Source organism: Urtica dioica, chromosome 2, assembly GCF_054948205.1.
Source record: "Urtica dioica subsp. dioica isolate 48M chromosome 2, U.dioica_male_clone48M_v1_H2, whole genome shotgun sequence".
Lineage (NCBI taxonomy): Eukaryota > Viridiplantae > Streptophyta > Magnoliopsida > Rosales > Urticaceae > Urtica > Urtica dioica.
This window is the reverse complement of record NC_142757.1, coordinates 32,377,781-32,401,632: the sequence shown is the minus strand read 5'-3', so window position 1 is coordinate 32,401,632 and position 23,852 is coordinate 32,377,781. Positions and strand designations below refer to the sequence as shown.

Genomic DNA, 23,852 nt, shown 5'->3' with positions numbered 1-23,852 from the left:
CAGGGGACAACAATGTCAATAATTCTAAAGTAAACTAACCCAAAATTTGAACAATCACCAAAATAACATTTCACTCACCCCGATAATGACCTCACTATTTCACTTTAAGCTAAAAGACCAAACACTCTTTCAAACAAAAACAAAAAATGCCAAACACTCCTAATACGCGAAGCTCAAAACTCTAACCTAAACGTCGTCGATCTCCGTCATAGTCAAACTCGCCGTCGTTGTCGATCTCTATCGTCATCGTCATCGATCTTTGTCGCCATCAACGTCAGTCTTCGTCGCCATCAACGTCGAACTAGGTTAGTTCGCGTTTCCATCTCGTGCAAATTTTTTTTCCTTCTTCTTCAATGTTTGAAGGAATGCTAACAATGTCTTAGCTTCTTATTTGTTTGTTATGAAAAAGTTGATTAAATATTTTGAAATCATGATTAAATATTTTTACGCAACGTTGCCTTCTTGTAGTAGATGGCTAGGTCAAAGAAAGCTAGTTCTGAAAATAAAAAGGGAAACGAAAAACAGAAGTTTGTAGTAATAGTAGAGCCCGACATGCAACCTGTGGGGGTATTAAAAATTCAGTTATTTAAATAATTATCTCGGGTGGGCTTTGGCCTGACCAAAGCCCAAAATCCACTTAAAGACTAGCCCACAGAATCAACTATGGGCCTATCACGATCTCAACTGTCGGCCCACGAAATCAACCTTGGACTCAGTTCGATCTCGTCAGATCGGCCCAAATCCAATTACGTTTTCCAGCTCGACCACGTCCTCTGGCCAGAAGAATCGATCAATCAAAGAAAGGACCACGCCGCGAAGATCGGGTCTTAGACGACTTCAGCCTTGACAAGGAGTGTGGATCGATGAACACGTGTCTTCGGCCAGAAGGTTCCATCTCGCCTATAAATAGAAGATGAGACGATGATTTTCGCACATGCAAAGTTAAAACACAGCTCTCAATTCCCATATTTCGTATTCGTGTAATCATTGTCTTGAGCTCGTCTTATTGAGTTCGTCACCTCGTCCATTTGTAATTCATTTCACGATCAATATAATTAATTAATATTCTTCTATTATTATAGTTTTTATTTTTATACTGTTTCTTATACGACGTCTTTCGAAACCCATCTAAAATATAATATCTTAGCATTCATTTATTCTTGATTGTTGATCGATCCAAAAATCGACATCAACAATTTGGCGCCATCTGTGGGACACACTCAGAAAGACCAATCTCGAAAGAAGCAGTTCGTAAAAAAAAATTATTATCATGTCTTCCACTCCGACTCATTACGAATCAGGAGAGGAGATCCCTCCGGGGATCAGGGAAATCCTGGATATGCTGACCAAAAAAATAGACGAACAAGTTGAGACCAACCGTGCTCTTAATGACCGGTTGAATACTCTCTCGACTCCTCAAAACACCCCGGACCCTCAGGTGGGATCCGGAGATATGACCGCTTCGAAATCTGCTCGTCAAGCAGCCTCGGTTGCGCAAACGAGCCGGGCTCTCCCTCCCGGAGTCCGTCTGGATTTCTCTGGGATACAGGTCGCCCAAGGAACAGACCAGTCTCCCGGCACAAGCTTTCAGCTTGGGGGGACTGCTAGCGAAGTCACGGCAGAAGTCACGATCGACCCTTCCGGCCTCTCTCCGCCTCCCCTTGGGGGAGCGCCATCCTGGTCCTTCCCGACTAATGCAGGACCTCGCCCGTCGGCGACCTATCAAACGTTCATCCCACATCGTTTTGGCGGGATGAATCAGACCCGTCATAGCCCGGTAGGTGCGACCGCGGTCACTCCTGCACATACGGGACCTCGCCTCTTTCACGGGGGCGAACCCAGCATGACCGATTTAAGGAATCAATAACGGCCGAACTGAGAGCTGTTCGCTCATAATTTCACTCTGCAACCAGCTCGGCCCCCGAGATATATCGCCTCGTTGAAGAAACAAGGAGGACTCCTTTCACCAGAAATATCACTGAAGTGCAGTTGGGAGATACCGGAAAGGTTCGCCTTCCGCGGTATAGTGGCACTTCAAGTCCGAAAGCTTTTATCTTGTCCTTCAGAGTCGCAATGGGACGGGTTATGCTCGCAGAGAGAGAATTAGAGGCAGGATACTGCCAACTATTCGCTGAAAGCTTGTCTGGGTCCGCTTTAGAGTGGTTTTCCAAACTCGAGCCGAACTCCATCGATAGTTTTGACAAATTATCGGCTGATTCCTGAAACACTATTCGATGTTCGTGGAGGACGATCTGACCATAGGAAACTTGTGGGGAATCCAACAGAGAGAGAATGAATCCTTGAAGGATTTCATGATCCGTTACAAGGACGTACTCTCGAAAATCTCTAACGTGTGCCACGAATCTGCCATAACCTCTCTAAGGAACAGATGTATTCTCATTTGAGAAAGTCAGAGTTCGGATTCACTATGTGATTCTTAACAGGACCTATTGGTGAAGTACTAAGTTATGAAGATGTCATGGGTAACTTTGTGAAGATCTCATAGATATGGAATTCATGTACAAGATTGCTGAAATGCAATGTATATCACCTCATGCTTTGTTCCTTGAAATATGAATAAATAAATTGGCCAATGTCCAAATTAAGTCATGACTCTTTTGGATGAAACAATGTGACTTGTTAGCTCCTCGTCAATACATTGTTTCTGACTTATTCACAAGCGACAAAGGAGTTGAGGAAATAACAGCTAGAAGAGTAAAATGGTAATTTTGTAAATCCCGACTAGCTGATGATATTCATGAAGGGTAAACATAGAAGAAATTCATTTGAATCGAGAGATTCTCAGTGTCAACTCTTTAGTGGAGTCAGTTGACATTAAACTAAACTTGGAAAAGGTTTGTGAACTTTTGAGTCCAAGTATTTTAGCTCAAGCTTTGTTCATTTGGATCCACGAGGCCACTATCACAAATCATATCGAGTAGGAATAGTTAAACTAAAAGCTAAGTCAAAACAAGAACGAGACAAGTTTTACGAAAATTGTCTAAAGGGTATTTTTTTTTTCCTTTTGCACATAGGATGAAATGAATATCAATAAATTTTTTGACATTGTCATATGATGACATATTATCACTCGGCCATAACAAATTAATTGGGCCTTGAGGATTAATTTAATTTCATAGAATTTTACTTGAAAATTCTTAATGGGCATTTTCTCATATTGTCATGAACAAATGAAGAAGCATCTAGAAGCCCATTCTAGATGTCTTGGCCGCCCAACATAGATAGAAAAAAGAGAAATTATTTTGTGCATTAATGTATGAAGATACTTGCCAAAAGAAAACGAGGAAACAAATTTTCTCTATGAAGAAAAGAGGAATTCGGCCAAGCAAGAGGGAGAACAAAAGAGGAAACAAATCCAAGGCTTCTAGAAGCCTTATTTGGCCGTGTGACTTGAAGGGAAGGAGAGCAAATTTTGCTCATGAATATGTGATATTCTATAGAAGATGAAACTACCTTGTTGAAGGTAATCCCTCTCCTATAAATAGAGCCATCATTCCCTTCATTCTATTCATTCCAAAGTTTTAGAGATTGAGAGCTTCTCTCTCTAGAACTCTTGGCCGCCCCCTCTCCCTCTCTCTCTCTAAGTTTTCTTTCGTTTTTGTTTTGGCACCTAGGTCCACATTTGACCTAGTGTTTTAGCTCTTTGACTCTTAGACTTGTTCTTGAGTCCTCGTTTTTATAAATGCCCACACACTAATTCCTTTCTTTCTCGAGTGATTATTGTGATAGAAACTTTCGTGGCTGCTCGAGTTCCCGAGGAAAGAAGTGAGACGTGCTGCGAGGAGAGACGAACGTTTCAATCTTCCTAAGGTTTCTCAACGTTCAAGCATCTTAAAGGTTAGTAAACAAATAATGCTCATTAATAGTTTTAATTTATATGTACTTGCTCTTTGTCTAGGTTTGTAAAAACGTTTTACTTGTTTTAAAGAAAATTTTTAAATTCCGCCGCTTGCTCGAAGCGTTAAATCTTTTCTTAACCCTAGATCAATTCCAACATTAATACGGTACGGTAGATTGTAGATTAAGGCATAGAGGTTCATCAATTCTTTGCAAAGGTATCAAAGCGAAGCGAGATACCGAAGTGAGATAATAGGTTTGGTTGTATTTCATGAATAGACTTTAATCCATTGAAATAACTCATGGTCCTGTTAACTCTTGAGATACTATACCTTCATTGGCTAACATTAATTGATGTACTAGAGGAGCCGTAGGATCACTACAGCTGTCTGTTTAACGTATAGGTATCGAAGTAAAGCGAAGATAATGCATCTTGAGAGTTATTGCAGCTATCTATATCAATGCCATTGATGAAATGCTTTATCATGCAGATGAAAGGGAGCAGCAATGAAATAGGACAACAAAGAAAGAGGACATGAGAGTGATCGGGATTATGACATGAGTTAACAAATGTTAAGCTGGTTGAGTTATTTCTATTAACTATGGAAAGTATTTAATGCATACTGGCATCTACTTGATGATTTAGGAGCGACCAGTATATCTGCGATGGGTAAAGTTCTATAATGATTCCAACTAAGTATACCATCAGTGGGAACTTTGCTTTCTGGTTGGGAAGTGTCTCTGGTTGGTTCATAGTTAGTATCTCCGATTGATCTGAGATTATTCCGCAGAAACAAGTATGATGGTCTATTAAGCTGGTCAATTACTATGAAAAGCAATCAAGCCTTTGAAAGCTGTCCAATCGGTCTAGTTTAGAGAGCATATTCTCTTCACCCCGTACGGATCCATGTACCGCCTTCTTTCAGTCCTAAATCAGTTAAGCGGCACTCAACCTTTTCTTGGCCACTTAAGGTTTCGCGTTTAGACCGTTTTACACCATTTTAAACCGGACCGTTTTATTTGAACCTATTTTTATCTATATTTTTCTAAAATAATAACCGGTGCGGTTTTGTTTTAAACCGGTTTAGACTGTTTTATACCGGACCGTCTTAGACCGGACCGTTTTAGATATATTTTTTTAATTAATTTTTTATTTAAATACAAACCGGTCCGGTCTAAACCGCGGTTTAAAATTTTTAGACCGGACCGGACCGTTTAAAAGTTCAAACCGGACCGGACTGGTGAAATTATAAACCATTTAAAACCGGACCAACGGTTTAAAAACCAACGGTCCGGTCCAGTTTACGGCTTTACCGGTTTGTTTGTGCCGCCCTACTTCATGGACAATGCTCTTCATCTCTTTCTTGAACTGTTTAGCCTTTGCTCTTGTCAGTGGTCCGACTTGTTATCAGATTAAGTCCATCTTGACTTGGTTTTTAATGGGCTCAGTTTTTTTTACCATTGAATCTCAAATGGCCATATGATCCAATAGTTCCTATTGGAATACTACTTAACTTTTTTTTTTTTTGAAAAAGCCCGTGAAAGATATCTCATATAAAGTAAAATTTATATCCACGAGGAATCACTACAAAATCAAAATTTCATGTTTTATGGTGGAGCACGCAACGTAAATAATTTTGTGCATGTGTTTTATCGTAGTGAACATAAAATTCTAGTCTCATGGTTAATTTTACGAAAAACGTAACTAAAATAATTTATCATCGTAGGAACTAGGTACTATTTTCAGAAGATTATTGGATTCGACAAACTAGTCGTAGGTTTGGCGGTTAATAAGTAGTTGAAAATAGGTGTTTGATGTAGAAATAGTACAAAGTTTGGGGGAAAGTGAAATTATAAGAATATGAAATACGAGTATTTAAAATAAATAAACGTAATGAAACTAATTTATCATTGTAGTAACTAGGTACTATTTCTCAAAAGATTATTGGGTTTTGCAGACTAATCGCGGATTTGGCGGTTAATAAGTAGTTGAAAATGGATGTTTGGTGTAGAAACCGTATAGATTTTGGGTGTTATCGTAGTGAACATAAAATTCTAGTCTCATGGTTAATTTAACAAAAAATGTAACCAAAATAAATTATCATTGTAGTGACTAGGTACTTTTCTTTGGAAGATTATTGGATTATTTGGCAAACAAATCATAGGTTTGGCTGTTAATAAGTAGTTGAGAATAGGTGTTTGATGTAGATATAGTACGAAGTTTGGGTGAATGTGAAATTATTGGAATATGAATTACATGTATTTAAAATAAATAAATAACTTTAGTTAAAATAATTTATAATTGTAGTAACTAGGTACTATTTTTAGAAGATTATTGGGTTTGACATACTAAACGTGTATTTTTTGAAACTTGAGTGGGCCATTTCATTAAGGGTCCATTAGGTAGATAACAAATTTAAATGTTTGACATTGCTAAATAACTATCGTTTGGTAAATCTTAGGTAAACAGTCATTTTCATGTATTTACAGATGTAAGTAGTTGGGCTCACGTGTATTTGGCGGTTAATAAGTAGTTGAAAATAATGTTTATGTTTGATGTAGAAACAGTAAAGAGTTTGGGTAACATTACTGAAATATGGAATACATGTATTTAAAAGGGAGCCCGAGCAAAATAGTAAAGTCAAACGTTGTAATTGTCAAAATAGCCAACTTTTGGTTTATTTTTAATGTGTAGCCAATATACCACATTAACAGTAAAAAAAATACAAATTTGCCCTTCATTTAAATAATATCAAATCAAAATATTTGGAGGATTCCCGCGTCCAAAAAAGAAAGAAATGAAATTGGAATCGCGTGAATAAATGCCAACTAAAACAGATCCACCGTGATAAATGCATATCTAACAAATCCACCGTGATAAATGCTTATATTTCAAACACGCAACCAAACCTACACCGCACGAGAAAAAATTCAAAAACAAAGTCAATTAACAGAAATTAACAGATATTAACGTTAATTAACAGGATTGAAATCGTTCAAAAACCTACATAACAACAATTAACAGATATTAACGTTAATTAACAGGATTGAAAATCGTTCCATATATGAATCAGCTGGGAAGAACAAGGAAAAAATTCAAAAACAAAGTCAATTAACAGTAATTAACAGATATTAACGTTAATTAACAGGATCTAAATCGTTCAAAAACCTACATAACAGCAATTAACAGATATTAACGTTAATTAACAGGATTGAAAATCGTTCCATACATGAATCACCTGGGAAGAACAAGTCCACATCGTACATTAGACATCAGCTGGGAAAGAGGATTTTCCTGTGCCGCCCTTCGATCCCCTTTGTCGCATTCACGAGGCACTGTCGGCAGTCATTCTTCGACAGGTCCGGCGTGCACTGCACCAACCCGTACACCACCTCCGACCCCGGATCCAACTTCTTCCCCGCCGCGAACTTCCTGCCCTCAGAGTTCGCCGCCTTCACTGCGATCTCCGACAACAGGCTATACGCCGTCAGCACGATCTGTTTGTCGCCGCCGCTCGAGGCCCTTGAGAGGTTCGTCGGGGCGATCTGGTTGTCGCCGCCGCTCGAGGCCCGCGAGAGGTTCGTCGGGGCGAGGCTCAGGACTGCATACACGAGGCTCTTTTCTTTTTGTAGTAATAATAATATTGGGCAATCAAAATAGAATATCTTGGCGTCGCCGCCGCTCGAGGCCCTTGAGAGGTTCGTCGGGGCGATCTGGTTGTCGCCGCCGCTTGAGGCCCGCGAGAGGTTCGTCGGGGCGAGGCTCAGGACTGCATACACGGGGCTCTTTTCTTTTTGTAGTAATAATAATATTGGGCAATCAAAATAGAATATCTTGGCAATCAAATCATAAATATGTTGACAATCAATTTTGATTTTCTTTAATTATATTTTTTTAAAAATTAAAAAGGGCAAAATTGGAAGCAAAATATTGGCTTAAACGCCACGTCAGCGAAATTGACTATTTCTCAAAATAAATGTAAATGTTGGCTAAAATGCAATCTCTACGTTTGAATTTGGTTAACCCGTCTAATTTTTCTATATAAAATAATAAATGAATGATTCTTCAAAAAAAAAAAAATAATAAATGAATGATAAGTACATAATAGAAAAAGAAGAAAAAATGAATACGGGGTTTGAACCCGACGTGAATCGAACACGCAACCTTCTGATCTGGAGTCAGACGCGCTACCATTGCGCCACGGATCCGTTTTGATGATGTTGGTCTCTTAAAGAATAATACTAAAAACATGTAAGTTATCAAGCTTATATTATTGGTTTACGGTTTGAGATGTTGGCGTGCGGAATCGGACTAAGAAGGTTGAACATATAATAATACGCCGCTTTCAAAAACCTAAAGCGTTGATTATTCAAATATTTGGCGACATTCTTTTATTGTTATTGGACCACGCTCTTTCTTTCGCAATCACAACGAATTATAGTACGCATTAAATGATATCAGTGGGTAGGGTGTCAAATAATTCAAGATTTGTTGAAGTATATTATATTGCGGGCAGAACCAACTATTTCTTTGCTCGAGAGAGGCAAATCTCAACAAATAAACACCACATTATCATCGAAGAGAACAAACAAAGCCTAGCAGTAAGAAAGTCAAAGAAAGAGATGATGCGTCTTCATAGATATATATTAAAGAAAACATGGTTGAAATAAATGTTTTGGATCGGTCAGACATAGAACACTCTAGAAAGAGAATAAAAAGTCAACAATCCCAAACTACTCTAATCGAACCTGCACTCTTACAACCTATGATCCATCTTTGTCAACTGATCCATATACAACTGATCCATCTTTGTCATCTCGGACAAACACAAGACTGATATTGGCAATTTACAAATGTATACATACATTGACTGCTTAATATATAATTGAAAATGTAATTAACTTAACTTGTATTAAATTTTAAAATAAAATAAAAAAAGTGAACCGGACAAGCTAGTCTCGGCCGCTGCGGAGCAGGGAGAGCGGGGACGAATTAAAACTGGTGCCGCCGCGAAGGTTGGAGCCGAAGGAGTGAGACTTGGTGATCATGCCGTCGAAAGATGATGAGGGAAAGGAATGGAGGAAATCGTCGAAGCCGTCGGTGGCGGCGATGAGATCGTTGCGGTCGGAGAGGGCGAAGGGGTCGCGCACCTGGTGGGGCAGCGGGACCTCGCCTTCCAAGTACCTGAGAACCTGCCTCATGGTGGGGCGGGCCTCGAGGACGTTGTTGGAGCACATGAGGCCCAGCTTGGCCATGGTCTCGGCCTCCGCGGCGTTGAACTTCCCGCCCAGCTGCTTGTCAACGACGTCCACCAGCCTCCCTTCCTTGTACATGTCCCACACCCAGTCGACCAGCACGAGCTCCTCCGGCGGGGCCTTGGGCTCGATGGGGCGGCGGCCGGTGATCACCTCGAGAATCAAGGCCCCGAAGGCGTACACGTCGGAGCCGGTGGTGGCTTTCCCGGTCCTGGGCAGCTCGGGGGCCAGGTAGCCCAGCGTGCCCACCACGCGCGTGGTGCTCATATTGGTGCCGTGGTCGTGGAGCTTGGCGAGGCCGAAGTCCCCCAAGCGGGGGTTGAGGTCGCCGTCGAGGAGGACGTTGCTGGCCTTGACGTCCCTGTGGATCACCACCTGCTCGAAGCCCTCGTGGAGGTAGAGGAGCGCGGAGGCGACGCCGGTGATGACGTTGAGCCTCTGGTCCCAGGTCAAGGGCCGGGCGGGGTTGTCGAACAGGAACTTCTCCAGGCTCCCGTTCTCCATGAACTCGTAGACGAGGATGAGGTCCGCGCGGCGGCGGCACCACCCCATCAGCTGCACCAGGTTGCGGTGGCGCAGGCGCCCGATGGTCGAGATCTCCGCCACGAACTCCTTCATCCCTTGCCTCGACTCGTGGGACACGCGCTTCACCGCCACCGCCGCCTTCGAGGGCCGCAGCGTCCCGCGGTACACTCTCCCGAACCCCCCGCGGCCCAGCAGCTCCTTCTCCCCGAAGTTCCCCGTGGCCCGCCTGAGCTCGCCGTACGAGAAGCGGTGCGGGCCCAGCTCCAGCTCCCAGGCCTCCACCGGGTCCGCGTTCTTGTAGCGCACGAGCAGCCACGCGGCGGCGCAGCCCAGGCCCAGCACGAGGAGGATTGCGGTGGCGGAGCCCGCGATGGCCTGCACGGCGTGGCTCTTCTTGGGGCCCGGGAGGTGGGGGAGCGCGGCCAGGTCCAGCTCGCGGCACGGCCCGGCGGTGCTGAAGCTCCACCCCAGCACGTAGTGAGAGCTGGCCAGAAGGCCCGTGGAGGCGGAGAAGCCGACGTACATGAACTCCTTGAGCACCGGCGAGAGGTCCACCGCCTGGGAGAGCAGGGGCACGGGGGGCTTGTGGCCGAAGGGGGAGACGGTGACGTTCAGGAGCTTGCGGGGGCCGTCGTACTCGATCCAGGCCATGACCGGCCTCCCGTTCAGGCTGAAGTTGGTGGGGGGCGCTCCGGGGGCGTCGAAGTAGGCGGCGGAGGCGGCGGCGGTGGAGTTCATGCTGTTCAGGTTGATGCCCACGTGGTTGTCGCTGATGTCGCCGAACTCGAAGTCCTGGACGGTGTCGAACTCCACGGCGAAGAGGTGGTTGGAGGTGTTGCCGGTGTTGTCGGAGGCGTTGAGGAGGCCCAGATACTGGCTCGGGAGGGCGAAGAGGTCCTCCGACGCCACCACCGCGAACGCCAGCCCGTGCCCGCCCAGCTTCGGGTACTCCGGCACCACCGTGATCGCGAACGACGTCGAGAACGACACCGCCTCGCCCGACGGCGAGTTCTTCAGCCTCACCGGCGCCGCCGCGAACATGTGCCCCGTCATCCGCCGGCTGTCGTTCGTCAGCCGCAGAATGCCGCTCGGCCGCACCTCCGCCACGCCCGTCAGCGTCAGATTCTCCGCCGTCGACCCCTTGAATCCGTGGAATAGAAGGTCCGTCGCTTCCGAACAACTGCTCGCAATCAACCAAACTAGTAACACCACCACTGTCATATTCATACCCATAGCCATGATGTATTGTCGTTCCTTTTCCTTCTCTTTCTTCTTCTTCTCTTTTTTTTTTTTTTTTTTTTCAAGCATATGATATGAGGTTGGTGAGAGAAAGGGTGGTACAATACACGTGGGTGGACCCTCCGGAAGTAAATCTTGAGGCGTAGAATTAGCGAATATTTTGTCAGTTGTTTCACATTAGTAACACTAGGAGATCGAAGAATAATAGTCACGATAGTTGGACTTGGGATTACTTATAAAATTAGAATTCTAAAAACAATCAATTGTTGGGCCACCGAAGCAAAGTAAAGAGACACTGGATTTTTGACTAGATCAACAAATATAACTCTTACTTAATTTCGGATCATTGTTTAAGACAAAGATAAAATGATAGTTTAATTATTATTCTCCTGTAACTTTTTTTTTTCTTTTCCTTTGTCCCTTCTGCTTCATCTACTTCTTATTATTATTTGTTTAATTTGGTGTACCATGAAACGTTAACTGTTTATTGAGAAATTGCCTCAACTGTCACCTTGTGATAAGTTTTTTTTAATTGTTTATTGAGAAATTGTCTCAATTGTCACTATTTGATAAGTTTTTTTTTAAAATTTTCCATCAAAAGTTTAATTTGACCGAAAATATTACTAAGCCACTTATACATATATAATTTTACCTTCAACTATTGATGTCAATAATTTATGTCAATTTTTAACATAAATATCAATAATAGATGTCGATTGTTGATATATATGTCAACAAACAAAGCACCATAAATTCACAGATGTCAATTGTTAACATCTATGTCAACAATAGATATCAATTGTTGACATCATATTAAAGGTAAAATTGTATTTGTACAAGTAACTAACTAATATTTTTGATCAAATTAAATTTTTGATGAAAAATTGAAAAAAAAAACTTATCAAATAGTGGTAGTTGATGTATTCCGCTGTTTATTTGTCTTTTTTACTCTTTTAGCCATCAAGTTATGTAATCGCTTAGATGAGTTCAATAAATATCCCTTTGGATTCATTATAGCAAGAAGGAACAAGAACGTGGTTTGTTTGTAAAAAAGGCAATAATACAATCACAGATCACGGACTTAAATGTTATCTGTGGGTGGAGAAAAATAAAAAAAATAATATAGCTTTCAACAAAAACGGGGCGATATATAAACAAGTTGCGTTTTTGGACACCGAGTGAACAAAGGAATCTTTTGATTTGCTTTTCAACGTTATGTTTTTTTGGTAGAAATTTCAACGTCAATTATGCGTCTCATTTAGCAGTCTTCTTTGTCTGCCTACTCAATTCCAAGGTACGGTTTTCTAAATTCATGTATTTATCTTTTAGTATATAGACCTTTTTTTTCCTTCTTAAAGTATGTGTCTTTTTGTGACAATCTTTTACCAAAATTATATAGAGTGGTCCTCTGTGTATGTGTTTTGATTTTATTTGCTTTAATTCCATTTACTTAATGAAGGACTGTAATCCAAAAGATAACATGAGTTAGAAAAGAATTGGTTGCACAAGTGTATTTAATACAACGCATTAATTTATAATAAGGGGTGGGTTGGTAAATTTGCAGTGGCACATCGTAGAAGAAAAAAGAAATACTATTTTGTTTTTTGAAAGTGGCTTTGTGTGCTAAAATAAGCTTTTGATTTTGCTATTTCTCACAGTCAGGTCTCCACTGCTCTCAAAAGTCAGTTTTCGTTGTATCATTACGTTCCTTACCTTTCAAAGTCTTTGGTAATGTTTGGTATTCCTCTCAAAAACAATTTTTTAGTTTTTGAGTTGAAAAAATTGAAAACATGTTTGGTTTAAGTTTTTGGAAAAAAATTTCAAAAATTTTTGAAGTTGTTTTGTAAAAGAGTAAAGAAAACTGAAAACAAATAAAATGTGTTTTTGGAAAAAAATTTCTTCTATTCTCTCCTCGTTCTCCTCATCTTCTCTTTTCATTCTTTCAAAAACAAAAATGAAAACTATACCAAACACTTTTTTCAGTTTTTTCACTTTCTCAAAAACAAAAATGAAAACTGTACCAAACAGCTTTTTGAAAACAACTGCAAAATAATTTTTCAATACAACTACAAAAACTAGAAAATAGAAAACAAAAACTTTTTGAGTTAACTACCAAACACAACCTTTGTTTCCGTGTCTTTTCCCCCAGGTTTTCCCTTTTCGTTGAGTAATACCAGAACGGCACTCAGAAATATATTATATAAGACCTCCCAATTTCCCAAGACAACAATTTTTTTAATCCGAGATATTTCATTCAAAATAAAGAGCTACTCAACTTACAAGGAAAATAAAATTCCATAATTAAATCAACTAGAACAATCAAATGAGGTGTCGCCTAAAAACCAACGAGACCTAAGCGCAAAAGTGAACTTACTCGGGATACACCAAAACACCTCCCTATCTCGAAACCGGAGAATAACTCTTACAAATCCAAGATCAACGAACATAAACGTCAACCAAACAAATACCCGCTAATGTATGTCGTCCAACCCCCAAACAAAAGACCATGTCCTCGAGTCCGAGACCTGTGGATTATGCAGAAACTCGCAGCGGGTAATTGAGTCGATGATTTCGGCGAACAACTCGAAACCATCTCCTTCCAAATCGTATGCCCGAAGTTCCGAAGAAACCTCGCGAATTTTTTATTTTTTTATTTTTTTATTTTTTTACTTATTTATTTTTTTTTTCTTCTGATTTTAGGTCGGAATTGTGTGTCGAATCCTAACAAATGGTATCAGAGCTCTGGCTTGAGTTGCGATTCAAAAAACGATGGGAGGCGAAGAAGGCGGAGCACACAGAATCGATAAATTCGATCGTACCCATTACGCGTTCTGGAGGATGCAAAACGAGGATTACCTGTACGACAGAAAGTTTCATCTACCCTTGAGCGCAAAGCCAGAGACGATGGACGAGGCGGAATGGAACATTCTCGACTGACAGGTTATGGGAGTCATTCGACTGACGTTGTCGAAGAACGTTGCTCACAACGTGACGAAGAAGAAGACCACGGCGGGGATGATGAAGGTGCTGTTCGACATGTACGAGAAATCTTCGGCGAACAACTAGGCGTTTCTCATGAAGAAGTTATTCCACTTGAAGATGGATGATGACGTCCAGAGTAGTGGCCCATGTGAACAAATTAGTGAATTTGTTCACATTCATTAATAAGTGATTAGTTTATAATTTAGTAATTAGTTAGTAGATTATTTATTAATTAGTGATTAGTTTAAAATTTATTAATTAGTTAGTAGTTTATTTATTAATTAGTTAGTAGTTTATAATTTAGTAATTAGTTAGTAGATTATTTATTAATTAGTGATTAGTTTATAATTTATTAATTAGTTAGTAGTTTATTTATTAATTAGTTAGTAGTTTATTTATTAATTAGTGATTAGTTTATAATTTATTAATTAGTTAGTAGTTTATTTATTAATTAGTGATTAGTTTATAATTTATAATTAGTTAGTAGGTAGTAGCTAGTTTATAATTATTCATTTCAGTTCGAACGTCCTGAGCGTGCCGATCATCCCGCACCTCCCGCTCGTCCCGATCATCCCGCACCTCTCGCTCCTCCCGATCATCCCGCTCTGTGGGTTTTGACGGAGGATATGTGGAATCAAATTATATATTCTCAGGCGACCGTCTTGAGAGTTCTGAGTACGAACGGTCGCAGACTAGAGAGAATGAGGCGAGACCAGGTTAGTTTTAATTTTCATTTAATAAATAAGTTTCTAATCAGTCGTTTCTATAAATGTTTAGTTTCTTATTTAGTCTTTTGTGTCATCAACTTATAGATTGCCATGTTTGAGAAGATAAACGTCATGTTCGAGGACGTGACGGGTTTACCTCCGGGACCGTTACCGACTACGCAAGCTGGTTCACGCCGTCGACATCGATCGCGTAGTCCTCCTCCTCCTAGTCCTCCTGGTCCTCCTAGTCCTCCTAGTCCTCCTTCTCCTCCTTCGGCGGCTCGATGTATCAGAAAAGACGCTCCAACTGTCAACCATAGCGCAGAAGAGGCTGAGGCTGGAAAGAGACTCGGTACGAATGCCATCTCAGAAGCGTCACCGATTCACGGACCCGACGCGGCCGAAATACTCCTCAGAGGTACGGGTAACGCCGTTCAGACCTTTGAAGGAACCAAAAACTTCTGATTTTAATGACTGCGTGAAGTGGACCCGCACTTCTAAACTTAAGGGGAAGTTCTTGGGCCGAGTTTATGTGAAGGTCGCCGATGTGGAGACCGAGTTCTTCAAGCTCCTATTGAAAAATGGAAAATGGCTAATAGATACGGTAAGTCGAATTACATTGCTTTGGATACGTTTGTAAATAAAAAGTTAATTATTATGTTTGTTGTTTCATACACGATCACAACATATTGATGCTATTCTGGATATGCTTCGGAGACACCAACGACAGTATGCGGAGTATCGTCAAGTCGTATGTGTCATGGATACCCGGTGGGTCCAAAACATATACGGTCGTTATACGAAGCAAGAGGAGAACAAGAAGATAGCCACTGAACAAGGCACAGAGGTGAAGCTCGTAGAATGGGATCACATAGTCGTGTTAGACCCGATGACTGGTTGCAGAGATTCCCAAGTCATTTTGTGGACTAGAGCGCGAGAGATTTTGTATGTCATCAACTTCAAGAACATGCATTGGTTAACGTTCCGGGTCAATCTCCAAGAGTGGACCATAACCGTCTTGGATTACCATAAAGATATTGTGCATATGCAACACAATTCAGTTGATTTCAACATGATGATGGAGGTTAGTAAAATTTAAAATACTCTACTGAACTTAATGTTTATTATCTTACATTATTATGTTAACGTAGAATTGGAGTCGAGCGTTACCGGCGATTATGGCAGAGTCGGGGATGTTCAGCGAGCATCCGAGGGCGGAGCGAGAGCTAGATGGCGACCAAATTCGACTTCCACCGTTCCTATGGCTAGTCGACCAAAACGTGCCACAATGTGTGACAAGGTATGTAATTTGAATAACAACAAGATTAAGAGTTTTTTGTGTATAAATTTTGTGGTTTTATCTTTCAGTAGTGATTGCGGGATGTTTGCAATCAAGTATGTGGAGCACATCCTTGTTGACGCGGGGTTCGATACACTTCTAAGCGAGAAGATGATGACGTTCAAGAAGAAATGGTCGACCGACTTATTTTTCCAATTAGAAGCGCGATGAAATGTATTGATGTGTACTAATATAAAGTTTTTGATGTGTATTGACATTAAATATTTGGATATTTTTATGTCATTAAATATTTGAAAAGTTTATGTTAATGTTCGCAATGAAATTAAATAATAAATAGTAAATATAAATATAAATATAAATATAAATATAAATATAAAAATAAACATATATATGAACATGAACTTCACATTAAACTACAAATATTCAACAAAACACGTACAAAAGTTGTCAACATAAAAATACATACGTCATAAATTCAAAACAAACAAAATAAAAGATAAATGTTTTCACTCTCTCCAAGTGCATGTCTTCTTGTTATGGCCCATACCACCACATTTACCACATTTGCGGTGAATAACAACTTTTTCGCCTTGCGAAGGGTATCGATTGACCCTCCACCTTCCTTGTTTACTTTTCTTCGGTCGACCGGCTTGTTTCTTTTCAATTGGTTCTGACACCTTCATGTTCTTTATGTCATCCAGAACATTCCACTAATCTTCATTCCCAACAGGATATATGGATTCCTTGTACATCTCAATCCATGTCTCCTTCAAATAGAAAGGACTACACAAAGAATAGATGTCGACAGGGGATTTCAAGTAGTTGTGGTAGCCCGCACGTGCATGTCTTTCTCAACAAATCAACATCAAAGTCACCTCTCTCGTCTTTAACATGACATTCATACATACTGAGTCCATAGGTATTGACGAATTGTGCCTTGCCATTTAGATGAGCGAGATTGTCTTGAAACTTCGGAGACAGTCTTGTATCACATTTCCTAGCCATTTCTTCTCGATAAAAAAATCACGTTTGAAGTGTGAATCTAATAAACTCAAGTAACGTGGTAATGAGAAACGTTCTAGCATTCATCTTCTTATTGTTGAAGCTTTCTGCATTATTACTTGTCATTATATCGTACCTACATATTAGCGATGTTTTATATCTAGTTAAAACACTTGTAATGAAAAAATGAAGAGTTTGTGTTTTACAGTTTCCCAGGGAAAAATGCTCTTGCCCACCGGTCAAAACAGACTTCCTCTAGATACTTAGCCATCTCGACATCTTTCCTTCTCAATTTCCGAAAATGAGCTTCGAAAGCGGTCTTATTGAAAGCATAAGCGGCGACATTCAGGTCAATGCCACAATGACCGGTCTTGAATTTATGTTGGACATTTAGTTTTAGATGATGGTAGCATGCTCCGTGAGGGATACCAGGGAACACCACTTCGAGACCATGTATGATGCTAACATATCGATCGGATATGAACGCCAACTCTTCAACGTCTTTACCGATAACTTCTCTCAACTTTCTCAAAAACCAAATCCATGAAGCATGACACTCGCTATCTACTACCCCGAATGCAAGTGGATATAATTGTGAATTAGCATCCATCGCAATTGCGTACAGCAACTGTCCACCGTATTTTGTCTTAAAAAATGAACCGTCTAATGATATCACCGGTCGACAAGACTTGAATCCTCTACGACACGCCCCAATAGAAAAGAACGCGTACTTGAATCTATTGCCATCTTTCACAAACGCAGTCAGAGTCCCAGGGTTCTTCCCCTCCAACATGTATAGCCAAGATGGTAACTTCTGATAAGATTCTTCTGGTGTACCCCTTACGTATGAAATTGCTTTCTCCCTGGTTCTCCAAGCTTTCAAGTACGAGATGTCAACACCCCATCTTGTCTTGCCTTCCTCTCTTACGTTATATGTCGAATACTCAGCCATGGAGCTAATACTATACTTATCTTTATAAATGTGCCCAATAACCCAAGGTGTAGCTCCTCTATGCCCTTCTGTTCGAACCACACGCGCGCAAGAATGTCTACTCTCGTACGACGTAATCTGCCACATATCAGACCACTGCACAACACCCCTCAGCTTCCATGTGCACATCTCATTTTTGAATATGACATACCATCTCCTTTTCGAAGACGATTTCACTCTAAACTCGAAATTATTTTTTAGAGCAAAAACATGAATCTCTTGCTTCATCTGTTTCTTGGACTCAAACTCCTTCCCAAGGAATATATCTTCTGTGATACCTATTGCATTCAACGGTTATAATACATATAACATAATAATTTTCATTTAAGAATATAAGTACATCTCATTCTTATTACATGTGGAAGAATTTTGCAACTGACTTGGACCGTCATTATGTTCTTCCTTGACAAAATCATCGGTTGTGAAGTCGGAGGCTTTCCATGAGTAAGACATGCAATCCGTTGGTGATACAACTTTATGAGGGTCACGTGATGGTTCACCATGTCCTGATGGTTCACCCTGTCCCTATGATACAAAATCTTCATATTCTTCAGTGTTTGCGAACTCTTCAAATTCTGTTCCTTTGTCACTGTTGTGTCCATCATCTCCGTCAAACTTGTCTTCATCACCCCCGTCACTTTTGTGTTCATCATGTCGATTGTTGTGGTGGTAGTCATATCTGTCACGCTTGTATACTTCATCGTCTCAGTCATCTATTCGACTGTTGAACACAGGATTATCATCTCGGTCATTGGTAATCAGATTATGTCGTCTCTTTTTGAGCTCAACGCGAGGCAATTCTTCATTCATCACATTTTTCCCTTTATCTACTCTTTTTGGAGTTAACGCTATGACTTCTTTCGATACCAAAGTTACATAAAGTGCATAACTTCTACGACTTTTATTCTTCGTATAATACTTAACGTCAATATCGTCGTTCAACAAAGCAGGCTCAATCGTCATATTACCCGTGTCATATGTAACTTCAAACTTTAAGTGATACTTTGGTCTGTCTATATCGACTCTCTTGTACACCTTGTCGACTAACTCCATATACGTTATCTCTTTCGAAACTTCAAGTGGAAATGTTCTCACTTTTTTTGAACACGTATAAATGTCCACTTCTCTCCCACGTGTTGTTAACCATCAATAAAACTGCAAGAAATATCACAAAAATACATTATATTACATTAAACTTCGATTTTTCCAAACTCATCGGAATTGGTCTGAGAGGTCGGAAACTGTCGGAAATGGTTGGAATCCATCGGATTCGGTCGAAAACTGTCGGAACGGTCGGAATATGTCGGAATTGGTCGGAATTTCTGCTTGAATTTCATCGAAATTTTTACATGAATTTCATCCGAAAAGGTCGGATTTCATCGGAAATAACGTCAAATTCCGGAAAGTTTAACCTACATCTACCAACTTTATTTATTCTTCACAAACTATATGACTAAAGCTATACAAGATGAATGAAGAAGCATACTTGCCCATTTTAAAGGAATTCAACCAATTGGATACGCGAAGTGATGAGAAAATGAGAGAGAATGAGAGATTTTCAATAAGTAAAGAATGAATTTTTTCAGTTGTGTTATATGGTCTTGCAAGGTATTTTCGTCCAAAATTGATACAAAAGTCCAATTTTGGATATTTTTAAAATAGCGGGTTTAATTGAGATATTTTCATTACTTTCGGATCTAGAAAATGAAATTTCTCATTTACAATATAACATTAGTCGTAGACACGTGTACCAGCTAAAAACACGACTAACTGAATCACAACTGAATATGTAACAACAAAAAAGAAACAGTTTTTCTGCAAATTGACCGTTACATCTTCATGGACAACAAGGCAACATGTTGGAGTTTTTATTTTTATTTTTTATTATTTCGAGATCTTGTGCGTTGTTTGAGTGACAGAGATCTGAAATAATTTCTTTTTTTTTTTTTGAGAAAAAAGACTTTTGTACTTGTATCTACAACGTGAGAATTCATCTCATTGAGAATTCATGCAGTGGCTGATTTTGATATGAATCCTTCAACGGTCATCTTCTAACTAGAAAGGTATTCAAGATTTGTTGTTAACTCCGTTTCAGGCTCAACTGTTTACATTTGCTTGGTAATCGAATCTTAGCAGACATTAAAAATAACACGACGAACCCAAATAGTTTGACTTAACTCTAACCTCTCACTTAATATAGGAAACATACTTTGAAGCTCAACCAATTATTCAAAAGAATATTGATCATTTACACATCTACACTCAAAACATGAAACATGCTCTTAGATTAAAGCAGAAATGACAGCACGCACGTATTGCGAGTACAACCACTCTAACTTCTTCTCAAATTAGCCTATTGATCAATTGATACACTTCACCAATCTCTGTTTGGAATTTGTTAAACATGTATCTCTCTCTGCCATCGCCAAGAATTGGCTACAATAAATTAATGTCATTAAGAAATTGCCACGTTTCCATTTTGCTACGATCAAATCAATGCAGCGAATAGAAATTTATAAACAGAACTAGTTTTACAGCTGATATATCTACTCTAAAATATCATATCTTGCTTCTTTCCTGAAACAACAAATCGATTAAATCACCTAAAAAGAATTTGTAAAAAATACTAGTAAATAATATAATACGATGAATGTATAGATGAAAAATATATAAATTAAGATATCATATATGTCACATGTCACGCAGTGGGACGGAGCCAGAGAAGCTCAAAGCTAATTTGAAAAAAAAAAAGTTCCAGAAGAGGTTAATTCGTAAATTTTCAAAAAAAAAAAAAAAAAAAAGTGCAAAAAAATTTGAGGGGGGAGGCTCGGCTTACTATAGCTCCGTCCCTGATGTCATGCATATATGTTGTATGAAAAAAGGAGAATGATGAACGAGGAATTAGGGCTCCCGGCGGCTGCGGGGTCGAACAATCCGGCTCAAGCCGACGAGGACGTCGACGATGGCGGCTTCGGTCTTTTCCAAATCAGAGAAGAAGAGTGTCTGAGCCAACAAGACAGAGGCGGGGTTTCGCTGGAATCCGCCATGCTGGCGCTCGAGGTTCCTCTCAGCCTGCCAGGCCAGAGTGTCGTGGGCGACGGGAGCCAGCCACTGCATGGTGCCCTCGACATTGCGGTGCCCGGCCTCCTCGGCGGCCCTTCTGTCCTTCCGCACGCGCTCTGCCACGCGGCGCTGCAGCCCCAGCGGGAGCATCTCGTAGAGCCCCGCGCGGGTGTCCTCGCTCACGCTCTCCGGCGAGATCAGGCACCCCTCGGCCGCGGCGATCAGGGAGGCGTACCGCGACGCCATCCCCGAGGCGCCCACCGTCCCCGGGCCCGCCATCCTGGCCACCTCCCACCTCGCGATCCTCTCCAGCACCGCGGAGCCGCGCCCCGACCCCCACTTGCGGTTGCGCTGGTGGAACCGCCGGTCCTCGAGGAGGCACGCGTAGGGCCCGTCGCCGCGCCGGGGGGGGCTCCTGGTCCGCGCCGCCGTGGTCGAGACCAGCGGGGAGAACACGGCGGCGATGCGCACGAACACCACGCAGACGACGCGCGCCATGAGCCCCACGCTCTCGTCGTGGCTCGCGTTCCACAGCGAGGCCTGCCGCAGGTTCTCCACGCGCGTGCGGAGGAAGCCCACCTTCTCCCGGACGAGGCTGAAGCCGTCGCCGCCACGCCACCGGCTGATCCGCTCCAGCTGGGCGAGCGACTCGAGAGCGGAGTGCAGGGACGCGGTGGAGCGGACAAGCCGGTCCATGCGCTCCACGATCCGGTCGACGGCGGTGGAGCCGAACTCGAGCCGTAGGGACCGCGGGTGGAGGACGCCCAGCTTCACGTCCGCGTACACGAGGTCGAACCGCATCAGGCACGGGTTCGTGCATCTGCGGCTGAGGCGCGCCGCCGTGTCTGCTGCGGAGTCGAGCTCGCCAATGAGCTCCGAGCAGGCCAGGAGGAGGAGCAGGCCCTCGTCTCCGGAGGTCAAGCGAGCCACGCCGCAGGACCCCGTGAGGTCGGCCCGGAGACGCCGGATGTCGGAGTCGGAGAGGGCTCTGTAGAGGGAGACCAGTCGGGCCATCGCCCGGGCCGCCTCGAACCCCAGAATGCCCAGCGTTGCCGGTGGTGGCTTCTTTTGCTGCTTTGATCGTCGACGGGACAGCCACACGGGCATTGCCGTTGAATGTAACTGCGTCTGTTTTTAATTGAATTGAATGTAACTGTTTTTCTTTCTTTCTATGTCTATTTCTGTTTGTATATATGATATATGTGTGCATGGGTTGGGATTGTATTGCGGGGTTTTGGAGATTTGGTTTCATATTAATACTCTTTTTTCATGTAGACACGGAACTAGAAGTTGAGATGTTTTAAAAACGATTTTTAAACTGAAACAGTTTGTGCCTATCATTGGAATGTCGACCAAACAACAATTCTCTTTCAAATTTGCATAGTTTATGCTCTTGCATCTAATATCAGGTCTACCTTGGATAATGATTTTATTTATTTATTTTAAATATGTTAGATGATTATATTACTTATAATTCATGGTGAACTCCATAACCTTCGAAGGAAACGGTATAAATCGAATACAAATTTACCGTCTGTTAATACAAATTTACCACTATGGAAATCATTATTCAGAGGGTCAAATTTTTTATTTATGCATTATTACAAGAGTCGAAGCTTTAGGTTGGAGTTTAAAAAGTTGCGACTAAATAAGCTTTAACTGAAGCTTCAAAATAATTGAGGCTCGTCATGAATATCATATCTAATTACAACAAATCACGACTATATTATCACTCGCAATGTGGCGCGTGACTATATATATAGCCTTGATTGTCAAGTCGCAGTTATCTCTAGTCCCGTCTTGTATCGGAGAAATATAGAGTCACGATTGGTAACAATTGTGTATAAGTTTTTATTTAATATTTAATATATATATATATATATATATATATATATATATATATATATACAATAAAAAGAAAGTTCATATTATTGAATATGTACTCTAATAATACAAACCATATTTATAAAAGTAAATGCTATAATAATACAAAGTTCACATTAACCGTCCACTGAAACGGAGTTCCTTTTCTTGATCGTCTATTTCGATGTTTTGTTCGAGTAATTAGTGCGAAAAGAGTTGGTCCACACATATGTCTTTCTCCTTCCGAAAATTATATCTTAGAAGACTATGGTACCATCAACAGACGAGTAATCGAGGAATCCAAGAGCTTGGAGATCCGAAAATCGGAAGAGCAAGGAGTCGCCGAGGAGTCCGAGAGCTTGAAGATCCGAAGATCCAAAGAGCACTCAGTCACCGAGGAGTCCGAGAAGCAAGGATCGGAGATCCAAAAGCTATGAGCGTGAAGGATCTGTGGCTGAACCTAAAGGTATGTAACTAAGTCCTCTTATTGTTTGTGTTGATTGCGTTTGTCTTAATATTATATTTGTTGTTGAATGATTTTGAGTATCTTAGTAATTATTGTTTACGTTAAATTTTAGCGATTGTTCGAGTTTTCTTCTATTCCGCATTTGTTAACATATTGTAGGGTTTAGAGATTAGTTACCCAATAGTAAGTATTGAAAAGATTGTCCGTGTTTAATACATGGGAACGTAATATAAACCCTAGGGAAGTAATATACCCCGGCTATTGTTTCTCCAACAATTGGTATTAGAGTGATTGCTTGTATCCGATACTAACCTTATTTCTCAACAACTGGTATCCGAGCGATTGTTTGTGTTTGATACCAACTTGTAACTTCCCAACACGCACGATCATGGCACGAGCATAACACGGAAGTTTCACGGTCATCGCACGACCATGGCATGGGCATGGCACAGAGAAAGTTCCACGGTCACTACACGGCCAAGAAGGAAGAGAAATATTGCAAGATGGTGAAAATACATCGAAGCAGTGAAAGTTCCAAGGTTACCGCACGACTGTGACACGGGCGACAAGTAGAGAGCTCTACGATCATCGCATGTCGTG

At 41.2% G+C, this 23,852-nt stretch overlaps 3 protein-coding genes and 1 non-coding gene across 4 annotated transcripts; 1 reads left to right on the top strand and 3 right to left on the bottom strand.

Annotated features, from left to right (window-relative positions):
• Positions 1 to 7,995: 7,995 nt before the first annotated feature.
• On the bottom strand, positions 7,996 to 8,067 carry TRNAW-CCA (transfer RNA tryptophan (anticodon CCA)). Its single transcript has one exon. It is a non-coding gene; the product is annotated as a tRNA-Trp (tRNA).
• A 398-nt stretch (positions 8,068 to 8,465) lies between these two features.
• LOC149404405 (L-type lectin-domain containing receptor kinase S.4-like) lies at positions 8,466 to 11,241 on the bottom strand. Its single transcript, XM_089604877.1, has one exon. The coding sequence runs from the start codon at positions 10,945 to 10,947 to the stop codon at positions 8,812 to 8,814; it is 2,136 nt and encodes a 711-aa protein (XP_089461003.1). The 5' UTR covers positions 10,948 to 11,241; the 3' UTR covers positions 8,466 to 8,811.
• Positions 11,242 to 15,327: 4,086 nt separating this feature from the next.
• Positions 15,328 to 16,077, top strand: LOC149404404 (uncharacterized). The gene is made up of 3 exons (XM_089607515.1): positions 15,328 to 15,651; positions 15,719 to 15,867; positions 15,936 to 16,077. The coding sequence occupies exons 1-3, from the start codon at positions 15,328 to 15,330 to the stop codon at positions 16,075 to 16,077; spliced, it is 615 nt and encodes a 204-aa protein (XP_089463641.1).
• Positions 16,078 to 20,761: 4,684 nt separating this feature from the next.
• LOC149404403 (protein PSK SIMULATOR 1-like) lies at positions 20,762 to 22,030 on the bottom strand. The gene has a single exon (XM_089607513.1). It carries the CDS (start codon positions 22,028 to 22,030, stop codon positions 20,762 to 20,764), a length of 1,269 nt encoding a protein of 422 aa, XP_089463639.1.
• Positions 22,031 to 23,852: the final 1,822 nt, after the last annotated feature.